Below are 19,243 nucleotides of genomic sequence, written 5' to 3'. Positions count from 1 at the left end.
AAAATACATACAAATATATATTCAAAAATTAGACAGGAAAGCAGTTATCTATGGCTGGTGAAATTATAGGTGATTTTCTAGTTTTTTCTTTGTTTTCCAATGTTCCTTCAATAAATACATTTCATTCTGAAAAAGGAGGGGGGCCTACTTTAATGGCAACTCTGACCTGAACTGATAAGAGACAAAATGTAATCTTTATTTACCTTACATGACATGGATATTCATCTGATTTTCTCTTATAAAATTAATGTTTCAGTTAGTAGTGAGCTGCCCTAGAAGCTGCTAGGGTGTTAAACAATATATAGTACATGCACTAGTCAAACTTCAAAATCTGAAGAAGTCTGAATCAGAATTCTTAGATAAATTTTTGGAGGGACATCCCACAGAAGTGTTGGCTAGGCCACCAGAGATACAGCTCTTTCATTTTTCTGATAGCCTGTTCTTTCCCAGGAGTCTAAGGTACTAGAAAACCCGGTGGGAGTGGCAGTGAAGGGGCATCTTCACCTGCAGGCCGCAGCAGGCAGTACTCAGAACCACTCTCTAAGTCCTCTGACTCCCAGAACTCTGCTAAAACTGGCCTCATCCTACCCTACTCCATTTGTGGTGATTTTCTCTCAGATGCTCACGTTCTCTCCGTGAAATCCACTTTCCTTTGGGTGTCCCTTGTCCATGAAATATGTCTGCATGTGTTTGAACCCTAATTGTGGACAGGGTTCAAAGTCCTTTTTCATAGGATTCACGGACCCCATGAAAGTTGGAGGATAAACATACACTTGGTTAAGTGTTCCCAAGCATTCTGTTACTATTTAAGAGGCTCATGGAAGAGATTTGGGAAAGTGGCATCCAACTCCAGTAACTGGTCTACTCAAGTCCCAGTTCTAGCTCAGCCAGAACACCTACTCCACCTGCTACTGATTGGTTGTAGTTTTCCTTGGTTGCTAGAAAGTTTAGAATCATATTTGTGACCTATCCCTAGCGAACCAATAGGACCTTATACCATGTATTTTGCACATAAAACTGTTGGCTTTATCTTATCTTTTCCCACTCTCAGTTTTCTTTCATCCTATTTCACCCTGCACTTATTTTTAATTTATCCTACCGTACGTATTTACGCAGTCTACCTTAAATCCCTTTTTCTGGAATAAAGCAAGGTGTAAATAAATGTCCTTTAACAAGAGTTTGATGAAGATCCATTTCTTCACCCCTAAAGGCCCAAGATGAACTGGCAGCAGTAAGAGTCTGTGAAAACTACTCCAGACAGGACCACCATTATAAACCTGTCACCTGTTCTATGTTCACCATCAATGCACAAACTAAATCCTGAAATGGAGAGAAAGCTAGGGGGAAAAGGCATGAGGAAATCCTATCTCTGTAAGTCATCTGAACTATGATAAAGCACTTGATTGGACAATGCTTTTTCCCCCCAAAACCTATGGTTTCTATTTTTGAAGTCCATGACCTAGCACGTGCATATTTAAGCATCTCAACTCACATACACTGAAAGGGAGTATATCACAACTGTTAAGAGTAGAGAATCTGGCACTAGATGCTTAGATTTGAATCCCAGATCCTCCTCTTACTTGTGTGATTTGGGCTAGGTATTTAACCATTCTGTGCCTCAATAAATTCCATCTACAAAGTAGAGATAATAATAGTACTTACCTCATAGGGCTGGTGTGAGGATTAAATGAAATAGCACATGTTCTATAACATTCAAAACAGTGCCAGAGCACAAACAGGGATCACACAAATGTTAACTATTATTAGTGATATGTGAATGCGAGAAGCGCTGCCTTGAGTTTGAGGCAGCATCTTGTTTTGAGTTTCTGGACAAACACCTGAAGAATGAGTAAAGACTTTTGGTCTGACCACCTCTGAGAACAGACCAAAAACCCTGGCTTACCTAGATCCTTTGCATGGCTACTCTTCCACTTGCCTTTCTAGAAGTAGAATTATATAGTGGAAAGAAGAGGTGGGCCACCAACCTTCCTGAGTCTCCGGGTTTCTTTGTCCCTCTCTTCCATGCACCGGAGCTGAAAGCACAAAGGTAAAAGTGGGTTTACCCTGTAAGAGCTCACAGTTGAGTGCAGGAGATACACGCATAAACAATTACAAGGTAGGATGGTTAAGCAATATAATGAAGTTTTTTTTTTTTTGGTCGTTAAAGCACTGTGGAAAAACAGTATCCACAGAATGGAAAGAGATGCAAGGTATGTGAAAGCGCTCTATAGAAGGAAGAGTAATAACCATGTGAAATATTATTATTACGGACCCTTCCAGGGCCCACTTGAATTTGTTTCATCCAGGGACACTTAGGCAACTAACCTTGTGGAACCTTAGGGTATAAATCCCTTTACTTGCAATGTCAAGTTTTCCAGCAGAGTAACCCCTTGTTGCTTCCCAAACTCGCAAACCCAGTTTCAAACATGGGTAATGCAGTCCGCCTTTCCCGCTTAACAGAAACAAGGAATTGCTAGCAAAACCAGGGATTGAAACCAAGAAAAGAAAAGTGAGGTGGGAGGAGCATAACTACGGCTGCAGAGAGCCCGGGCCCAAGCAGCTGGAAGCGGGAAGGTCAGCGCTGCCTACGCGCGCTCTGCGTAAGGGAGCTTCCCCAGCTCAGTAAACCCCGGGAGCCTCGGGGGCGCCTGCGCAGCTGCGGCGATTCGGCGCAGTGGAAGTGGCGAGGGAGAGCGACGCACCTGCGCGAAAGCGGCGGCGGGAGAACCGAGTCCAGTGCGATTGCGCTGGGGCCGGGGGAAGAGGGGGGACCGCGAAGGAGTGCGCCGTGCGCCTGCGCGGAGGGCTGCGTGGCGCGGTGGCGGGGAAGGGCGGTGTGGAGTGAGTGGCGCTGCGGGTGGGGCCGTCGGCGGCGCTGGTGAGCTTTGCGGAGTTGGGCGGTGCCGAGGAGGAGGAGGTGGCGGCTGTGTCTGACGCGGCCGGGTTCGTGGGGGCTCCGCTCGTTTATTTATTTATTTATCTTGGGTGCCTCCGAGTGTGTGCGCGCTCCACTATTTGGTGGGGAGGGGGTGGGGGGAGGGCTTGGGGGAAGGGGGAGTTGGAACCGGGGTCGAAACGCCGCGTGACTTGTAGGTGAGGGAACGCCGAGCGGTCGCCGCAGCCTCCGCCGCCGAGAAGCCCTTGTTCCCGCTGCCGGGAAGGAGCGTCTGGTGCCGACAAGATGGCGGACGGAGAGCTGAACGTGGACAGTCTTATCACCCGACTGCTGGAGGGTGAGTCGGGGCCCGGCCGGCCTCGGGGAGGGGTCGCGTCCCTCTGCCCTCTTTTCCCCTCCGCCGCCGGAGTCCTAGGGGACCCCCTTTCCCGCCCCGAGGCGCCTGCCGAGGAGGGGGCGAAGAAGCTAGTGGGCCTGGGGGAGCGGCCTCAGGGAACACGGCCGGGGGAGGCAGGACGAGAGGGGCTGTCCTCGCGGGCGGGCAGTGCCCCCGCGGACCTTCGGGGACCCGCACGGCGGCGCGCGGGCCCGGGGGTTGCGAGGAGCCCCGGGGTGCTGGGTGACCCTTCCCAAGGAAGGTGCCAAGATGCGTGCTCCTGTGCATTGTACGCCGGTGGAACGTGTATTTCTCCTCTGTTCTCTTTGTGCCTTGCCCTTGGCTGCCTCCAGTTCTTGTTCCGGGAGGGAATTTTATTAAAAATTTTCTCCTTGAGACGATTCTTTGATCTCTTCAGCAATTTTACATGATGCTACAGGACGAACTTTAAGGAGAAGATAACATTAGCGGGAGTTGAGTACCTCCCATTTGTTATTTAGCTTTAAAGAATAGTAAAACAAAAGTCTTTGATCGAGCTGAAATGCACACAAGAAATATGAAATATATAGACATGTTTGCTGACGGTATTGATTTTCAGATTTGAGAATTTTAACAGGTTTGAGCAGTTTTCGGAACAAACTTAGAAATGGTATTGTAAAGCCATTCTTGTATGTAAGAGACATTTACAAGTCTTTGCATCTTTTGAAGTTTCTGGGCCCTTCTGTTTTTAATTGGATAGTTCTGTTAGGGACGGGGATTGAGGGAAAGCGAAGAGATGGAGAGGCCGGGATATTATTCAAAGTCAGCCGCGGTCTTCTGCCAGTGAATCTCTTTACGCTAAAATTTGCGTCATCACTAACTGCTTTTTGTGAGTGTATAGGAAAGAAATTAAGCCATTTTTCAAAATCTTAGAGCCCTCTGTCAGAAACTGTCGAAGGATTGCATATGTATTGTTACTTATTTTCAAATTTCCTGAAGATAATTGCTGCAGTGAAGCAGTATGTACTTAACGTTTGGAAAAATAATCACAGAAGATTGTATGATTGGGGGGGCGGCGGGAAAGGCGCTAGTTCCTTTTTTAAACCAGTGTGTCGGTATCTCATCAGTTCTGTGTGTACTAGTTGTGTAACAAACTACAGTGTTTTTGCTCCAGATGTGAAAGCTTTCCTTCAGTGTTAAGACTGAATACGAAGCAAAGTTTTACCAGGAACTCTTATTTGCCTTTTCTTTTACTATCAAGTTATTCCTGGGAGGCCCCCTGGTGCCTGTAGTCAGTGTTCACTATTTATAAAGACTGGATTTTAACGGATGTGAACATCTTGCTAGTGAGACATTTGCTCTGGGAAAAAAAAAATTTTTTTTTGTAATTATGCGTTGTTCTAAGAGGGAATATAGCTGCTTTAAAATTTCAATGTCTTGTTGACTTTGGGGGATACTTATGACCACCACTAATTTTTATACATTTTAAACTTGGCTTGTACATTTAAATATGTAAAAATCTGATGCTGTATCTCAGCTTCTTCACATTTATTTTCCGTATATTTACCTATTTATATACTTTATAGGCATAAAACAGTAGATGTATGTGTTTTAAAATGTTTGATATGGGACCTTTAAAGTCAGATACATCTTTTTATGATTATAGATAATTAAGAGACTGCACTGGTGGATTGTTCGAGGTTATTGGGGAAAAGATACCGGGGGGAAAATAGGCGGTGATTCTATTTGTTTCTGTGAATTCTAATTACATAAGGGCTCTGTTCTGGTTTGGTTGATCTTTTTCTTTCATTTTCTTTTCTTCTTCTTTTTTTTTTTTTTTTTTTTTTTTTTGGTGAGAATTCTAGCCCAGACATTTCCCCCTTTTAAATTAGCAGAAATTTATTGACCTGCTTTGTGCTAGTCACCAGGAATCAAAAGGTAAGACTCAGTCTCTTCATTCAAGGAACTCCCAATCTGAACAAGTGATTTTCAGGCCTTTTCAGCCTGCTCTCTGTCAGTAAAGTGTATCATTACTTGCTTCTTAGTCCTGGGAAGTATATTTAGTTTTGACAGTGTCTCCTTGGGATTCTTAAATTCTCAAGGCTCCTCTTCTCCTTCCAACCTTTCCAAAATCTAGACTTGTTCAAAGACATCCAAAACAGACTTGGATTTTCTAATAAGTAATTATTTTTTGTCTTAAATTTTTGTCTGCCTTGATTTTTAGTGATGTTACATGCTAATTAAATTAACTCAAATTCAAGTAAAGCTGCCTAAGCAGAATAGCTACAGTTAGTGGGGCTTGTTTGTTTGTTTGTTGTTGTTGTTTAAGTATTAAATAAATGTGCAAGTTAAAATTTGGCCTGAATTTCTTTACATCAGGAAGGAAATCAGCAGGACTTGATCTCAGTTTAACATGTTGATTGTAGTTCCACAACATTTTCTTGATTCTTTTTTATTACATCAGATTGCTAATTAGCTGTAACACTTCTAGTAGTTTTATGAGTTGCTTTGTGTTTTTCTTTTTCAGGTGGGCAAATCATGTAAATTTTCAAAGCACCTTTTACATTTAATTTTTTGTTTTTATTTAATGCAAAGCAGTATACTAATTTATTGTTTGGATAGTGCATATTCCTCCAGTATATTTTCTTGGGTTAAGTTTTACTTACCATAGATCAAAGATGTTTACCACTCTATCCTCTGTAGTGACCCTATTACCACATTCGTGTGACTTATGGTGCTTTTGACTGATTGTTTAAACTGAAGCTAGTTCCTATCTGAGTATCCTGGAAAATCCAGTAAAACCTTTTTACTCTGATCAGTGGCTCCAAAAGGAGTTAAGATGGAAGTGGGAGTATAGCAGAATCACCTGGGGAACTTTATTCAAACTACAAATACTGTTTACTTTGGAAGAAGTGAAATAGAATGAGTAGAATATGCCTGTTTGGGAAGAGGAAGAGCTATTGTGGAAAACTGCTTCCCGATGGTTAAGATAGTGCTAGCTCTGTTCCCAACCACAGACTTCAAGTGTTTAAAAACTGGGCAGTTATCAGTTGATGATAACTAATGTATGCCAATTATATATATTATATATATATATCATATTTGATTATATAATATTATTTATATCATATATACATTTAAACCTGTGAGTGTCTGGGTTTTGCTTTTTTTTCTGATTATAAAAGTAAGCATTCTTACTGTAGAAAACTTGTGAAACAGTGAGGAATTAAAACCCAAGTCCCCCTCATAATTCCACGATCTGGAGATAACTTGTTGAAATTTTGATGCATTTTTGTTCACGTTCTTTATATCATTAGCATATTGTTTGTATAGCCTTATGAATTAACGTCTCAAGTATTTCAAGAACATTTTTCCTTGTCATTGAAGTGTATTCTGAAATACTTCAAATGCTGTTTGCTGTATGATAAAAAAGAAAATAGTTTTTTTAATTTTTTTTATTTTGCCACAAAGCTAAGCTTGAATATTACAAGATGAATTGTTGAATATTAGCACAATATTAGTAGCCTATTAGTATAAACTTATGTGGCAGAATATGATTGTGTTTGTATTTTTGGCCCACTAATAGCTTTATGAAAATCTTGGGGTGTGAGTGTTTTTGTTTTGTTTTTTTAATCCATTTTTCACTTAATCTCAATCTGTCAGATGTCTCAGCTTGTGGAACTGCTGTGATCATCTAGTGTATATCTCCCCTTTGCTTTCTTGTGGATCGTGTACACTTACATTTTAGTTACACTGACTAAGCAGATAGGAAGTTCCTCTTATGTGTCCTTTTGAAGGTTAAAAAAGGAATAGATTTGAAAAATAAAATAGATTAATGAAATCACATTAAAGCATCCCCTTTTTAATAACAGTTTTATTGAGACGTAATTCAGGTACCATACAATTTCGCCTATTTGAAGCGTAAAATTCAGTGGTTTTTAGTATACTCACAAAGTTGTGTAGTCACCAGTCATCACAATCAACTTTAGAACGTTTTTACCACCACCACCCTCAAACACAGCACTATTCCCATTAGCTGACATTTCCCTTTTCCCTTCATTCCTCCACCTCCCCACCCCCCAGGAACAGGCGACCTGAATCTACTTTCTGTCTGTGGATTTTGCCTATTCTGGACATTTCATGTGAATGAAATCATACATCGTGGTCTCTTGTGATTGGCTTCTTTTAAAGTGTTTTTTTAAATAAGCTTTGTTCTTTTATAGCAATTTCAGGTTCACAACAGAATTGAGCAGAAAATACAGAGAGTTCACACATAGCCCTCCTCACCCACGTTTTAATGTTTTTAAAGTTCATCCATGTTGTAGCATGTGTCAGTACTTCATTCCTGTTATGGCTGAATAATATTTCGTTATGAATATACCACATTTTATTTATCCATTTGTTACTTGATGGACATTTGAGTTGTTTCTCCTTTTTGGCTGTTGTGAATAATGCTGCTATGAATGTTCATGTCCAGTGTTTGTGTGGGCATATATTTTCATTTCCCTTGGGTATATACAGCTGGGGGTGGAATTGCTAGGTCAAATGGTGACTCTATATTTAACCTTTTCAGGAACTGCCAGACTGTTTAAAGCCTCTTTTTCTGATTAAATTGTTTAATTGTGACCCAGCAGTCTAAAGGTTAGGCACTTTGAAGGAAGTGCTAGTTGATCTTGGCAACCTCAACTTTTGCAGGGAAAGTGTTGTGTGTAGACCCAAGGCCAGGTCTGTTAGAAAAGAGCAGATTGGGGAATAAGAAAGATCGTCTGGGAGATACGTTCTCTTTTTTGCTTCTTTTTAGATGAGAAACTAGAAAAGGCATGAAGATGGTACATTGTTTAACTGACTCAGAAATTAGGTTGGTTGCGTGCTTGGTTTTTCTGTCAGTTCCACTAGGTAAGGGAAACGGACCATTTGAAGAAGTAGTCCAGTGTTTTGTTACTTGAAAACAGAGCTGGAGCTTTTCTGGTAATTGTCTAAATCCAAGATTAGGATTCATTGGGATTTAGAAATCTATTTACATTTGAGCCTAAAGATAAGGCTTTATTAAGATTTAGGATTTATGAGGAAGATAGTAAATTTTATCAAGTAGAGTTTTTTCTCTTACGTCTTATCCACATTTATCATTGAACAAAGTATCAATTCCAATTGCATACATTGTCAAATAACTCTTAACTGGTAAGATAATGTAGGTGTATAAGAGTGCCAAGATATTTAGAAATAATTAAAATCTCAGTTTCTGAAACAAAGATTATCCTCGAGATCTTGGGCTGTAGGGATACAAGAAGAAATGGTCTGTAAATGTCAGTTGGCTTAGCAGTGGTGTGGTGGTGGAGGATTGGAATTCCCAGTTGAATCTTCTAGGGTTTAATTTTGAGTGGATACAAATTTATACCCTCAGGCAGCAATCACTCCTCTAGCAGCTGTAAATAGCCATTTCAAGGCTTATTCTTTTGGAAAAATAGAAGATCAGTGAAGATCGGAAGCAGAAAGATCAAGTTTACAACTTTTTTTATACACCCTCCACTCTTCCGCTAAGATTGACTTTGAAGTCTTGCTTATTGGTAGGTGAAATGTAATTTATTTTTACACCTCATTCTTGAAATATACTATACCTCAGATTTTCCGTCTGTTAGATAAAATGAAAACACTTTAGTAGAAATTACGTCGTTATTCCACAATTAGAGGTAGAGGACTAAAAATGCAGAAACTCATTCTGAAGTTAAATAAGTATAAATAACAGTAGCCAGTCGTTTTCCTGGCTTAATGCAGGAATTCAGCTCCTAGTCTAAGTTGGTACTTGCCATGCAGTAGGAAAAGTAGTAAAAGGACAGTGGCAGTTGTCCTTTATCAGCAGCTATTATCGCTCGTTTTATTTTAAATAGTAAACTGAGAAGGAAACTTTACAGGTACTTGTAGGTTCGTCTGTGTTATTTGAATATTTATCAAATAATTGAGCTAAAGAAGTGAAAGAAAATAACCAGGCTTCCGAGTAAAAATGAGAGATCTAAATTATATAATGACAAAAAAGAAATATATTTTATGAACATCAGACCCTAACTGCAGTAGTTATGTGAAACCTCTGTGATAATCAGATGTACACTCACTTAAGTGTTTACCCAAGGTACATTGATGTAGTGGGAGGCCATGTATATACTGGTTAGGGTACAGGGTCTGCATGTATTTTAATTTCAGCTCTGCCCCAGTTTCTAATGCATTTTGGAGATGATAATAATAAGTATCTGCTTAATAATGTATCTGTAAAGATTAAGCTGGTTAAGGACTTGAACAAAATAAAAGCTCAGAAAGTGTTAGCTGTTATTGTTATTGTTTAGGATAAACCTGAGCTGAGCTCAGGTTACAGAGGGCTGCTTATGCTGCTGAGCTCTGGATCCTCCCCATAGTAATTTTTGGGAAGGCTATTCCTTGTGAGGATCTAACAGATGTGCCCTCCACATTGTGTTATTTCATACAACCACTGTATGTTGTATGTATCTGTACATAAAACATTTCTTTCCTATTCCCATTATCCAGAGTTCATAATCTGATTTGACATACTGGTGTTGGTGCTGAGGGGGAGAGATATTCCTAGGGAGAAAAAAATGGTGAAAGGTCGTTTAAGGGGATTTGGTTATTAGCTTTCTTTTGGCTACGGACTAGAGAGTCATGGACGTCAAACTTTTTTAATCTTGGGATTACTGTATACTCATAAAAAGAATTCAGGACAAGAACTTTTATTTATGTGAGTTATTTATCAGTACTTTGTTAGAAATTAAAACTGAGAGTTTAAAAATATTCTTTAATTCTTGTAAAATAGCAATAATTATTCATTTTAGCATTAACAGTGTTTGTTTTCTAAAGCAAAAAAATTAATGATAAGCACATCTCTTTAATGCTTGGTTTTATAGAAAACAGTGGAATTCTCATATCTGCTTTGCCTGGTTTGTTCTGATACATTGTTTTAGTTGAAGTATGTGAAGAAAATCTGTACTTTTGCAGTGTAGTTGGAAAAGGAAGGAGTATTTTAATAGCCTTTTTAGATAATGATGGATAGTCTTTAATATTATACCAGAAATTGACAAGTGGTTAGTTGTAACGTAGAATCTGAAATACTGTTCTCTTATGCTAAAATCCATTAATCTATGTTGCATTTTAAATGAATCTTACAAATGGTTTTGTAACATGGGTTGGTCATTTTGAAAATACTGGTTAAGCTGAGTTAATGTAGATGTTCAAATGCTGACACATTTTGTACAACATCAAAAAAGTCCCATTTGTTAATATTACAACAAGGGATCAGAAGAGTCCTTAAGTATGAAGAAGCTGTCAAATTCATGGTGCTGGATACAAGGTTTCCACAATTTTAATTTTCGCTAGCAACAAATACTGTCAGTTTTCTTTGAAATGACAGTCTTTGTTCATTTTCAAGACTGTTAAGTATCTTAAGTGTGAATAACCATAGTTTGTCAGTTGTGCTTTCCAGTAAAAAAGATGTTCTGTGAAAAAAAGTAGCTAGATCAGCTTGAAACTAAAACAGTCACACAAATGCTTTTCTTAAAGACAACCATTGTACTTTGATATGCAACAGAAATGCTTCATGGGTATTTTCCATTTCATTATGCAGAATATTAAAAAGATGTATACTGATGGTGGAGATTTAATAAAATTGATCGCTTTTATTGCTTTTATCAGGGGCATTTTTAAGTGAAACCGGATCTTTTACATTTTTTTTATTGAAGTATAGTTGATTTACAATGTTGTGTTAGTTTCTGGTGTATAACATAGTGATTTAAATATACAAATATATATTCTTTTTCATTTTTTTTATTATAGGTTATTACAAGAATTGAATAACTCCCTGTGCTATAAAGTAGGACCTTATTTATCTGTTTTATATATAGTAGTATGTATCTGCTAATCTCAAACTCCTAATTTATCCCTCCCCTACCTTCCTGTTTGGTAAGCATAAGTTTGTTTTCCTATGCCTGTGAGTCTGTTTCTGTTTTGTAAATAAATTCATTTGAATCATTTTTTTAGATTCCACATGTAAGTGATATCGTATGATATTTGTGTTTCTCTGTCTGACTTACTTCACGTAGTATGATCATCTCTAGGTCCATCCATGTTGCTGCAAATGTCATTGTTTCATTCTTTTTATGGCTGAGTAGTATTCTGTTGTGTATGTACACACAACACGTCTTTATCCAGTCATCTGTTGATGGACAATTAGGTTGCTTCCATGGCTTTGCTATTGAAAATAGTGCTGCTATGAACATTGGGATGCATGTATCTTTTCAAATTAGAGTTTTCTCTGGGTATATGTCCAGGGGTGGGATTACTGATAATATGGTAACTCTATTTTTAGTTTTTTAAGGAATCTCCATACTGTTTTCCATAGTGTGCTGCACCAAATTACATTCTCACCAACAACTGTAAGAGGGTTCCCTTTCTCCACACCCTCCGAAACTGGACCTTTCTTGTTTCACTGTAAGTGCGTGGCAGATTGGTGCCTCTGACTTGGTTTCTGCTGAGGTGCTGGCAGTTTTACCCACCACCATGCAGATGTCAACACAATGAATAGGAGGATCACACTCTGAGAACTATTGGGCTAGGGCACTCCTTTTTCCATTCCTGAGATGTCTGGCCATCGTCTGTATCTGTTTTTTGTTTGTTTGTTTGTTTTAACTTTTTTTCTAATTGAGTTATAGTCATTTCACAATGTTGTGTCAAATTCCAGCGTAGAGCACAGTTTTTCAGTTATACATGAACATACATATATTCATTGTCACATTTTTTTCACTGTGAGCTACCACAAGATCTTGTATATATTTCCCTGTGCTATACAGTATAATCTTGTTTATCTATTCTACATTTTGAAATCCCAGTCTGTCCCTTCCCACCCCCCACCTCCCCATATCTGTTAAATTTCTTCTTTACTCTTTTTTCATTATCTATTTGTTTACTAGTGTACCTGGAATATTTTTTTTTAACTTATGACAATTCACAGACCCCTTTGAGAGTTCATGAAAGTCCTGGGCCTTCTCAGAAAAATATACATGTTCATGTGCATACACAATATTATTTTATTATCATTTGGTTTATTATACAGAGCTCCTGGAGGCCATCTATAGGCTCTGAAGTCACATTAATTATTCCTGTCAGGCAGACTTAAGACAAATAGAAGTTATGGCAGCTGCCTAATTCTTTCATTTAAAACCAAAATTCCGCATTCTAGCCAATTATAAAAATGTTACTTTTTTTTTCCTTTTTGTGGCTTAAAGTAGATTTATACTAAATATGAAGAAAATGCCATTTCATCATAGAGAAAAAATTTAGGAAATCTAGATTTAAGTTAATTTTGCTGTTGATTAGTTTATAACCTTGAGTGAATCTTTTTGGTAGGGTAGAAATTAAAATATTAAAGGTCAGTGAAAATTACTAAGATATTATGAGGCAAATATAATAGTGAAATTATATTTTCTTAGCATTCTTTATGTTTTAGAAAGGCAGTTATTAGTAAGAACTTACTGGAGAAAATAACAGATGGTTATTGAAAGATAAGATACACACAAAACACATACAGACATATCACACCATTTGTAATTTAAAAGACAGAACTGCATTGAAAAAGTTTTTATGTGACAATTAAATTTGAAATACAATGCTTGAGTATAATTTTTTATAATCATGGCAAGAGGGGACTTCTTTGGGGGAGGAGATAACATTTTGCTTAATTGAGATTCAGAGGCATTTTTTTGTATCAAAATCAATTGAAAATGTTCATCTGTTAATGCTGGTCTGAAATGAGAGTTTTGAATTTCATCTTGGAAACTGTCATTTACAGCAGATAGGTAGGTACTGCCAAGACTAATGTCAATCCACAAGCATATGATTTCAGTTAAGTGATTTTAGACATCACTTGGAAGGTATTTAGAGAATTTTATTAGTCTTCTCTTGATATTTGCCTTTTAGCATGTCATTACATTACTCCAGTGAGAGGTTAGGTGGCAGCTCCTCAACTGCACAGTTAAATGGGTTGTGATGTATTTTGCACTAGCATTGAAGTTTGAAGAATGCTGTTGGAACTGTGGTTTTGAGCTTGGAAAATAATATCCAGTGCAAATCTGTGAGGGAATGAAGATCTCACTGCACTTGTTTTAACTTTTGACAGCACTGGAACTGTATAAAGCAACCTGACATTTGCTTGTGATTCAAGCAACATTAGTTGTCAAAGTGACTTAGTACAGTATACGTTTTACACATAGGCATTTTTTTTTTGCATTTTAATTTTAGGTTGAATTATTAAGAAACATCGGATTTGCAGCAAAATATAATTTGTAAAACCTACTCAGTGTTTAATAGTAGTGATAGAAGGTGATTCTTCTCATTCAGAAAAATTTCAGTGTTAGCCCTGAGGTCAAAAAAATCATGATAAAACCTTATCACTACTAAACCACTGAATTCCTAAGTTCATGAGAGCTAATGAAGTGGATCATTAATACCACTGGTTCAATAATATGATAGATTAAAATATTTTTCCACTGCTACTATTTGCACCATAAACTTTAAACACCTTAAATTTTCACAAGCTTTGTAAAATTGTCCAGTGAAGTCTTTTCCTGCTTCAAGCATATTTTTACTTCCAATCAGTGTTTTCTTTTCCTTTCCTTAGCTGCTTTGGAAATTTTCTTGCCTGTGGTCATTCCACACAGACTATTCGAGTCACTAACTTTTCAGTCACTTCACATTCAGTATTGGCTCCTCAAGTAAACAACAACAAAGTGTTGGTAATACCTGTGAACTCATCAAGAGTTGAGGAACACAGCTCAGAATAATTTGTTTTGTTTTTTTAATGGATTATTGATGTTGTTTCCAATATTCTCAACTCTTCAAGAACTGTTTTTACAGAAAGATTAATAAATACATAGTCTGAAACAAGTTTATTGTCTCAAGACATATTTCTTTGGCTTTTCCAGACATGATTTGATTAACTCACCATTAGTAAATGGCTTTCCTTGCTTGCCAACACATGAACCAGTTGGAAACTTACTCTCTTTGCAGCCTCTTTTTTATTTTTGTGAAGAAATTCTGCTGTGATGAGATTCCATTTAAAGTTTTAGAAATTTTTTTCGATTTTTACTTTCCTGTGAGTTGGAATGTTGTGATGAGTGCTTAGTTTGGTAATGTGGACATATGTTGTATTCTTTTAGCACAGCTATAAAATCATAAATACAGTGCCTAGTCATCAAATTCAGTAACAAAATAATCCACACTCTACTATGCCTTAGATGTTCACATTCCACTTTTCTTCCTTTGACATGATGAGTATGCACTGGTAATGAAAGTAAAATAAAATGTTGCACACAGCAGTAGACATTCAAGACTCTCATGTTATAACTGCACCCCCGCAATTTCTAGCACCCTGGGAAGCAGTGCAAAGCCATGAGGGTGCCCCTTGTGATCTCTGTTGCAACTACTCAACTCTGCCATTGTATTGCAGAAGTACCCATAGATAATACATAAATGAATAAATGTGGTTATGTCCCAATAAAACTATTTATGGACACTGACACATTTGAATTTCATATAATACTGTTTTTCTCCCACTTCCTCCCCCCAGCTGTTTTTAAAAGTATAAAAATTACTGTTAACACACAAGAACAGGATTGAACCAAATTTGACCCTCAGGCCTTAGTGTTTTCCCCCTTTTCTGATGTAAACGTGATTGTGCAGAAAGATTTCCTTATCAGAAGTCAGGAGACCTTGATGCTTCCACCTAAGTTGCATGACTGATTTATTCAGATAACATGGGGTATGGGTTCCTAGTGTCTAGGCCTTGGCAAGATATTCGTCAAAGTACTTCATATAACTTGAATTTCTAGTGTGTACCCAGTAATCATATTTTATATGCTTCTGTTTTTACTTGAGCAGCTATTCCGTTGTTGAAGAGCAACCAACACAGGAAATTTTTGAGGGTTTTGATCTTTAAGAGAAGAGAAGCACCAGTGAGTTTACCAGTCACTCTGACTTTTATCCCGGAGGTATTAAGGGACTAGATTCCAAATACAAAGTGGCAGTCTTACTGGACTAAAGAGGAGAGGTGGAAGTCTGGGGCCACTAAAGCAGTTGAAACTTAAGTCCAAAAGAGGAGAGAACTACATAGACTCTAACCTCAAAATCTGCAGTCAGGTCCCCCTAAAATCATTGACTTCTAAGGTACACATGTGTAAGAGAAGATTATAAGAAACCCAGAAGAAAACAATATCTGGGAAGCTAAAGATCGAGCAGATTCCAGCATCCCCCTAGTACCAGAGAGGCAAAAGTTAAAGTTCAAACCTTGGGAAGTAAGAGGTCATATTATACTCTGAGTTTTCCACTGAGACCCCCAACATGGCCAGTCCCTAAGATTGAGGGCAAAATGAAATAGACTAGCTCTCAAGAAAGTGTGGGTGAGTCCTTGGTTACTGTCTGCTGCTAAAAGGAAATCACCCTGTATGGAGGAATATGTCATCTAGAACTATCCATAGTCAAATGTTTCATTCAGTGAAATACTAAAGGGAATGTTAACAGGATTAACTGACCAAAAATTAAGAGAAGAAAGTATAAATCTACAGATAACTCATATACTAGAGGTCACATAGAATTTAAGGTCACTGATTTAATATGCTCAAGGTAAAGAGGAAACAAAATTTATCAGAAACCTGGAAACTACGACTGAAAAATACATTAACTAAAATTCAGAATTTGTTGGTTGGGTTTATTAGCAAATTAGAAACAGCAAAATAGAGAAGTAATAAACTAGAAAAAAAGAAGTTGAGTAGAAATTTTGTAGTGTTGAGAGAGAAAAAATAGAGGGGAGATACAGAAAGAAAGCAACAGGAGGTAATGGGGAGGTTAACGTGTATAATGAGATTCCCAGAAGAAGAGATGTGGAATAAAAGATCTGTTAACCAAGAATTTTTCCAAAATTGAGAAAGATGCCAAAACACAGAGTGAAGAAGCTCTGTGAATTCCAAGTAGGAGAAACGTAAATAAAATCATGTTGAGAAGACCCATCATAGACTTAACTGCTAAAAATCAAAGAAAAAGAAAATCTTAAAAGCTCCCAGGGGAAAGAAGTCATTACTTTCAGGAGGACAATAATAAGGCAACAATAATAATAAGTTACTACATTCAGGAGGACAGTAATAATATTATGAGTGATGATTGATATATCAAGTGAAACTGCAGAAGCCAAAAATCAAGAGAATGACTTAAGTGCTGAGAGAAAAATTGAATGCTAAGATAGAATTCTAAATTAAGTGGGCATATCCTTGTGAAAAGTGAAGGTAAAATAAAGACAAACTAAAACTAAGAAAATTTATTAAAAGTAGACTGGCACTAAAAAATGCTTTAGCTTTTTATACTAAATCATAGAATGTATCCTTTGCTTCCTTTAAAGTTCACGTTGAAAGAATATGATAAAAGCACAGAATTGGAGAAAGAAATGAAGAACAATAAGAAGGATCAATATTTATAAATATAAATTAATACTGTTTAAAATAATAATTATGGCTTGTGGGTTTTAAAATATGTGGAAGCAGTATATAGCAACTGTAGAACAAAAGTCTGGAGAGTGGAAATCAGTCAAAAGTTCATTTATTTTCTCTAGAGTAAGCACCAAAAGAAAAAGGATGTATAACTGAAAAGCTAATAGAGGGGAAAAATGGAATAATAAAAATTGATTACTCCAAAGAAATGTAAGAAGAGAGGAATAAAGAACAGATGAGACAAAACAAATGACAGGATGTAGACTTCAACTCATCTTTGTCAATGATTGTAGTAAATGTGAAAGGAGCAAACTCTCCAGACAAAGCTCTGAATACCTGTCTCCTGTTTAAAAGGGACATAGTATAAATTTTTTTGGCGAGGGGGACATAGTTTAAATTTAAAGGCACGGATGAGTGAATAAAAGAATGGGGAAAATATATTATGTACATACTAACCAAAAGAAACTTTTTGAGTTGGCTGTATATTTTTGCCAGAAAAGGACGTAAGGCAGGAAGAATCACTGGAGACAAAGAAGGGCATTGCATAATTAAAATGATTAATTCAACAGGATGGTATAACAATCTTAAATTTTTTAGATATTTCATAATACAGATCAAAAACACAAAAAGAAAAGCTATTAGAACCAAAAGGTTGAAAGAGAGAAAACCACAACCATAGCAGATTAATGTACCTTTCTCAGTAATTAATAAACAAGAAAAGTAATCAGTAAGGCTCTAGAAGACTTAAACAACACAGTCAATTTGACCTGATTGACACACATAGAACACTTTACCCAGAAACTAGAGGATATACGTGCTTTTCAAATATGGGTGGACATTTACTAAACTATACCATATGCTGTACCATAGAGCAGATCTCTAAATTTGAAAGAAATGAGATCTCAGATATGTTCTCTGACTTCATTGCTGATAAGCTAGAAATCAATAGATAACTAGGAACTCCTCAAATATTTAGAAATTAAGCCATGTACTTTCACATATCTTATTGGCTTATTAGAAGTGAAAATTATAAAATACGTTGACCTAAATAATAATGAAAATATGTGTTAACTTTTGCAGTTGCCACTAAAAGTAATGTTTAGAGGGATGCATACAGTTTTAAATGTATAATTTTTAAAAGGCTGAACGTTAAGCTATTCCAAGACAATAGAAGAATAAACAAATTATAACCAAAAAAGTAGAAGGAAAAATATAATAAAGAGCAGAAATCAAATAAAAAATGGATGTATGATTTTAAAAAAGGAAATCCTTGAAAAGATTAATAAAATTGGTAAACCTCTAGAAAGATTGATAATGTGAAAAAATTTTTTTAATTACCAGTATCAAGAAAGCTATAGGAAAAAAAAAAGAAAGAAAGCTATAGGAGACAACACTATTAAGACTAAAGAGATTGAACAAATAAATGTAATAATATAATACTGGATTGAATTCTGTACTAGGGAAAGAAAATATTATGAAGGACATGATTGGGACAGTTATTAAAAATGCAGTACTGCAATTCTTTAGGTTAAAGATTTGTGTAAGTATTAAATTCCCTGAATTTGATAACTTGTACTGTGGCTGTATAAGAGAGATTCTTAGGAAATAATATTGCTGTATTAGGGGTAAAAGAGCATGATATATGAAGTATGTTCTCAAATGGGTCGGAGAAAAATTATATATGTATGTATTTTATGGATAATAAGATTATAAATATCCTAATAAATTTGATACTTTATTAACGTTGGCAAAACTGACACAAGGAATAGAAAATCAGAATTGTATCTGTTAAAATGAATTTGTACTTGAAATAATGAGCAAGAGTACATACTATGTTTTTTAATTTATACTGTATATAAATATGTGCATAATATTGTATTTTCTAGGTACTTAAAATTCAAAACAGCTAATCTATACTGAAAGAAATAATAGTAACCTTGGGGCATTGTTATTGAATCATTAGGGATAAGGGAGCCTTCAGAGCTGCTGGAAGTATTCTGTATCTTGTCTAGGTGATGGTTACTTAGGTGTATGCACAATCAATTCATTGAGATGTGCACGTAGTGGTAGCGTACTTTATGTAATACTTCAAAATATTTTCTAAACAGTTATAGTATGGTGGATAATTTGCTATAATGAGGTTTTTACTTGTCTTGCACACCTTCTGAAAAATTTTTTCTGGTAAATTTTTGACTAAAAAGTTTTATGTGGTAAACTAGAAAGAGTATTGACTTTTGAATTGTAAGACCTTGGTTCTTGTCTACTGCTTTTTACTTCCTCTAATAATCTTACAGAAGTTACTTAATCTCTATCATTGTACAGTATAGATAGTAACTTCCCTTTTTAATTCCTAGAATATCAAAAGGATTAAATGAGATGATGTGAAATTGCTTTGCACTGAATTAATCATGCAGTTGTATAGTATTTTTATAACTTAAAGAGACACTTGGGTCTGGGCTCATA

The 19,243-nt window shown here is 36.6% G+C and overlaps 1 protein-coding gene and 1 long non-coding RNA gene across 6 annotated transcripts in view; one reads left to right on the top strand and one right to left on the bottom strand.

The window, feature by feature from the left end:
- Window positions 1–2,602, bottom strand: part of LOC105098562 (uncharacterized) — a 133,263-nt gene extending 130,661 nt beyond the window's left edge. For 2 of the 4 annotated variants that reach the window (XR_004141484.2, XR_010384245.1), the window contains exons 1-2: window positions 2,326–2,601; window positions 1,904–2,033 (exon numbers count right to left, since the gene is read on the bottom strand). This is a non-coding gene — a long non-coding RNA (uncharacterized LOC105098562). Of the gene's footprint in view, window positions 1–1,903; window positions 2,034–2,325 lie in introns of all 4 variants that reach the window. The other 2 variants (XR_010384246.1, XR_010384247.1) reach the window with 2 other exon arrangements.
- Window positions 2,603–2,768: 166 nt separating this feature from the next.
- PPP1CB (protein phosphatase 1 catalytic subunit beta) overlaps window positions 2,769–19,243 on the top strand; it is a 35,438-nt gene continuing 18,963 nt past the window's right edge. The window contains exons 1-2 of one of the 2 annotated variants that reach the window (XM_031466791.2): window positions 2,769–2,878; window positions 3,094–3,233. In XM_031466791.2, coding sequence (XP_031322651.1) covers window positions 3,182–3,233 — 52 coding nt within the window. In that variant the 5' untranslated portion in view covers window positions 2,769–2,878; window positions 3,094–3,181. Of the gene's footprint in view, window positions 2,944–3,093; window positions 3,234–19,243 lie in introns of both variants that reach the window. The other variant, XM_031466792.2, reaches the window with a different exon arrangement.

The sequence above is a fragment of the Camelus dromedarius genome, chromosome 15 (assembly GCF_036321535.1).
Source record: "Camelus dromedarius isolate mCamDro1 chromosome 15, mCamDro1.pat, whole genome shotgun sequence".
Taxonomy (NCBI): domain Eukaryota; kingdom Metazoa; phylum Chordata; class Mammalia; order Artiodactyla; family Camelidae; genus Camelus; species Camelus dromedarius.
The sequence above is the reverse complement of the archived record's forward strand: the minus strand, read 5'-3'. Positions and strand labels throughout refer to the sequence as shown.